Below are 5,000 nucleotides of genomic sequence, written 5' to 3'. Positions count from 1 at the left end.
ACTGTAGTATGATATATACTATACTACAGGCTACAGATAACACACCTTCTTAACCCTAGAATGTTCCAGTGTGAATATTATTGGAGTATTATAGGACTACAACAGAAGAAACATAACGCAGGTATAATAATAATATAACAATAAACCCCAGCTGGTTCTGACGGACTCAGTTTAACATGATTAAAGACATAATGAATAAACAGGAATCAGACAACAACATCTGGATCAGAGATTACCGGCACTGATTGTTTCCACTTCAACCACCGTAGAGCCCAAAGACTTGATTGTGCTCCTCGTAGTTTCTGAGGTAGAGATTTATATATATATCTGTAAATGTTCTTCTTGTGAATGACCCTGCGACCCCCTGGGGGTCGGGAACCACGGCTTAAGAGTCAGCCTGGTGTGTACGTATGTTTGACAGGTTCTGTCCGGTGGGGGTTGGCCTCCGCCAGGGCGGCGCTCTGTCACCAGTCCTGTTGGTGATATTCATGGACAGGATAGGGAGGCGTAGTCGGGGGGGAGGAGGGTTTACAGTTCGGTGTGCTGAGGATCTCATTGCTGCTTTTTGCAGATGATGTGGTCCTGTTGGCATCATCAGTCTGTGACCCTCAGCACTCACTGGATCCGTTCACAGCCGAGTGTGAAGCGGCCGGGTTGAAGATCAGCACCTCTAAATCTGAGGCCGTGGTTCTCAGCAGGAAACCGGTGGATTGCCTACTCCGGGTAGGGAATGAGTCCTTACCCCAAGTGAAGGAGTTCAAGTACCTCGGGGTCTTGTTCCCGAGTGAGGGGACCCAAAGAACTAGATCGCGGGTACAAGCGTCTGTAATGGGTTTCCTCAGGAGGGTGTCTGGCGTCTCCCTTAGAGATAGGGTGAGAAGCTCAGTCCTCCGTGAGGGACTCGGAGTAGAGCCGCTACTCCTTTGCGTTGAAAGGAGCAGCTGAGGTGGTTCGGGCATCAGTCAGAGCTGGTTAATGTGGCCCGGGAAAGGGAAGTTTGGGGTCCCCTGCTGGAGCTGTTGCCCCCCCGACCCGACCCGGATAAGAGGTTAAAGATGAGTGAGTGAGGTTCTGCCAGGTTCTGGTCTTACCTTGAACTTCTCGGTGGTCTGGTAGTTCTCTCTCATGTCCTTCTTATCACACTGAAATGAGACAGCTGCAGGTTAACGGAGCTCCGGTTACATAGACGGATGTTTGTGTTTGTGCCGATGTCACCGACCACGATGTCTCCTCCGCGGACGAACTGCAGCCGGGGCTGGAACACCAGGATGTCGGTGATGTAGATGAGGTCGCAGGTGTAGTCCATCAGCAGCCACAGGTGGATGTTTTCAGAGGTCTGGTAGGGGAACGCCCAGCGGATGGGGATCAACCACACGTTCCAGTTCCACGCCGCCACCACGATGAAGAGCCAGATCACGTAGGTCAGGTCTGTGGACACGGAGACAGGAAGTCCTCATCACATCAGGTCAACGTCACATTTACTCAACTACCGGACTGGTACATCACCGGAGTGTTTCCACTTCATGCTACTTTCTACTTCCAGGACATCCTACTAGACTACCGTCCTGGTGAGACACCTACAGTCCCGGACAGGAGAGGTGTCTCACCGGTGAAGGGGTCCATGCTGGAGGGGAAGCGGTACTCCACGATGACTCGGAGCCAGTCGGGCAGCGGGGGCAGTTTGGGTAGTTTGGGCAGTTTGGGCAGTTTGGGCAGTTTCACCGGCTGACCCAACAGCTGAAACGGGAGCACGAACTCCTTCTCCTCCTCTTCCTCTTCCTCTTCTTCTTCTGCTGCCGCTGCCGGAGCGTCATCCTTCTTCTCTGGTGGAGGAGGAGGAGGAGGAGGAGGAGGAGCTTTGCTTGGGGCTGCAGAGATCAGACGAAGACAACAACATGAGGACGTGAAGAGACGAAGACAACAACATGAGGACGTGAAGAGACGAAGACAACAACATGAGGACGTGAAGAGACGAAGACAACAACATGAGGACGTGAAGAGACAAAGACAACAACATGAGGACGTGAAGAGACGAAGACAACAACATGAGGACGTGAAGAGACAAAGACAACAACATGAGGACGTGAAGAGACGAAGACAACAACGTGAGGAGGGGAAGAGACGAAGACAACAACATGAGGACGTGAAGAGACGAAGACAACAACATGAGGACGTGAAGAGACAAAGACAACAACATGAGGACGTGAAGAGACGAAGACAACAACGTGAGGAGGGGAAGAGACGAAGACAACAACATGAGGACGTGAAGAGACAAAGACAACAACATGAGGACGTGAAGAGACAAAGACAACAACATGAGGACGTGAAGAGACGAAGACAACAACATGAGGACGTGAAGAGACAAAGACAACAACATGAGGACGTGAAGAGACGAAGACAACAACGTGAGGACGTGAAGAGACGAAGACAACAACATGAGGACGTGAAGAGACAAAGACAACAACATGAGGACGTGAAGAGACGAAGACAACAACATGAGGACGTGAAGAGACAAAGACAACAACATGAGGACGTGAAGAGACGAAGACAACAACATGAGGACGTGAAGAGACGAAGACAACAACATGAGGACGTGAAGAGACAAAGACAACAACATGAGGACGTGAAGAGACGAAGACAACAACGTGAGGAGGGGAAGAGACGAAGACAACAACATGAGGACGTGAAGAGACGAAGACAACAACATGAGGACGTGGAGAGACGAAGACAACAACGTGAGGAGGGGAAGAGACGAAGACAACAACGTGAGGACGTGAAGAGACGAAGACAACAACATGAGGACGTTAAGAGACAAAGACATCAACGTGAGGAGTTCTTACAGGCTGAAGGACTCTCCTCCTCAGACTCGTCGGGGTCCACCAGCCGGTCTCTCTGCTTCTCTGTTCGACCTTTAAAGAGCCTGACGAGTTCGCTCAGACGGTCCTGGATCACCACGCTGCCGACGCTGGCGGCTGACAGAGGACGCATCCTGCAGGACAACAGCAGGACAGTAAACATGGAGGACAGAGGACACCGACCTGGAGGACTAAGTGTGTCTGTGTGGTTTCTCTCACTCATCGTCTGCAGTCAGCAGGTCTCCCTGACTGGACCAGGTCTTCAGACCGGTCCTCGACAGTTCCTCCTCGTCCTCCTCTGCACCCGGATCACCTGCAACGCTGAGGGGGACACAAAAGGGGGACACAGCAGGGGGACACAGCAGGGGGACACAGAGGGGGACATCAGGACATCTTCAGTTTCACTTCTTATTCATGTTATTCAGCGTTGAGCTGTAGTTAGCTACGCCCTCTCGAGTCACCAAGATGATGGCGCCCAGAATGGCGAACTCGAGGCGTCATAACGCCTACAGACCAACAGCCGTTACCACGGTGACGGCGTCCACTTCTACAGTCGCTGCTATTTTATAATAGAACATTTTTCAGTGTTGTCGCCGTCACGGCGCCCCGTCACGGCGCCCCGTCACGGCGCCCCGTCACGGCGCCCCGTCACGGCGCCCCGTCACGGCGCCCCGTCACGGCGCCCCGTCACGGCGCCCCGTCACGGCGCCCCGTCACGGCGCCCCGTCACGGCGCCCCGTCACGGCGCCCCGTCACGGCGCCTCGTCACGGCGCCTCGTCACGGCGCCCTGTCACGGCGCACCGTCACGGCCCCGTCGGTTCTGGGGTTACCTGAACTTGGACGGCGGGACGCTCAGCGTGCTGAACTCGGGTTCTGGGGTTACCTGAACTTGGACGGCGGGACGCTCAGCGTGCTGAACTCGGGTTCTGTCGTTGTGATGATTTTGGGGATGTTCAGGCCTTTTCTCTGCCCCCCCACATCCTGATCCACATCCTCCACCCTCAGCACCGGAGCTCCACCGGGTCCTCCACCACGGCTCCCTGAGGGACAGAGAGGAGATCATCAATACGGTAACATCAATATGTGATCAGCTGCTGTAGAGACTGCTGCTCTCTGATTGGTCCGTGAGGAGCGCCAGCAGGAGGCAGGTCACCTGTCGTCAGGATATAGAGACAGGTCTATAAAGACAGCGGAGGGAACAGAGCACAACATCCACTTCCTGTCAGATCACCTGCGGCGTGGTCAGCTGGCAGCTCACGGTGAAGCAGTGCAGAGCAGCAGTGCATGATGGGAGTGATGGCGAGGAGGATGTGGGATGTTCTTGTTTGGCACTGTAAAGGTTTCCGTCTACTCTATGAGGTCATAGTCTACAGGTGTGCTGGAGGAGGGCGGGGCTACGGCTGCTGAGGATGCTGGGAGTTGGAGTTCAGGCTCGTGAAGCGGCTGACGATGCTCACGCAGCACCGTCGCGCCCGCTCGGGGAGCTGCATTAGCTGGGCGAGCTCTGGCGGCGGCGGCGGCAGGGACAGCGTGGGGAGGGCGAGGTAAAGCTGGTGCAGCAGCTTCCTGCAGCTCTCCAGACACTCGGCAGCGAGCGGGAACCGAAGCAGAACGCTCGCTATCGGAGAACAAATGACGGGAACTGGACAGAGAAACAGTCAAACATGAGAAACATTAGTATCCCTATAACTAATATAATATAATATAATATAATATAATATAATATACTATAATATAATATGATATAATTTAATTGAATATAATATAATATAATATAATTTAATATAACTAATATAATATAATATGATATAATATAATATACTATACTATAATATAATATATTATACTATACTATAATATAATATATTATACTATAATATAATATAATATAATATAATATAATATAGTATAGTATAATATAATATAATATAATATAATATATTATACTATAATATAATATAATATAATATAATATAATATAATATAGTATAGTATAATATAATATAATATAATATACTATAATATAATATGATATAATTTAATTTAATATAATATAATATAATATAATATAATATAATATAATATAGTATAATATAGTATAGTATAATATAATATAGTATAATATAGTATAGTATAATATAATA

The 5,000-nt window shown here is 49.9% G+C and overlaps 1 protein-coding gene across 1 annotated transcript in view; it reads right to left on the bottom strand.

Annotated features, from left to right (window-relative positions):
- Positions 1-5,000, bottom strand: part of cngb1a (cyclic nucleotide gated channel subunit beta 1a) — a 128,256-nt gene that overhangs the window by 34,289 nt on the left and 88,967 nt on the right. The window contains exons 24-29 of the mRNA XM_074656700.1: positions 3,740-3,896; positions 3,075-3,176; positions 2,841-2,989; positions 1,608-1,868; positions 1,220-1,428; positions 1,092-1,142 (exon numbers count right to left, since the gene is read on the bottom strand). Coding sequence (XP_074512801.1) covers positions 1,092-1,142; positions 1,220-1,428; positions 1,608-1,868; positions 2,841-2,989; positions 3,075-3,176; positions 3,740-3,896 — 929 coding nt within the window. The remainder of the gene's footprint in view (positions 1-1,091; positions 1,143-1,219; positions 1,429-1,607; positions 1,869-2,840; positions 2,990-3,074; positions 3,177-3,739; positions 3,897-5,000) is intronic.

The sequence above is a fragment of the Sebastes fasciatus genome, chromosome 2 (assembly GCF_043250625.1).
Source record: "Sebastes fasciatus isolate fSebFas1 chromosome 2, fSebFas1.pri, whole genome shotgun sequence".
In the NCBI taxonomy this organism is placed as follows: Eukaryota; Metazoa; Chordata; class Actinopteri; order Perciformes; family Sebastidae; genus Sebastes; species Sebastes fasciatus.
This window is presented reverse-complemented; position numbering and strand designations above follow the sequence as displayed.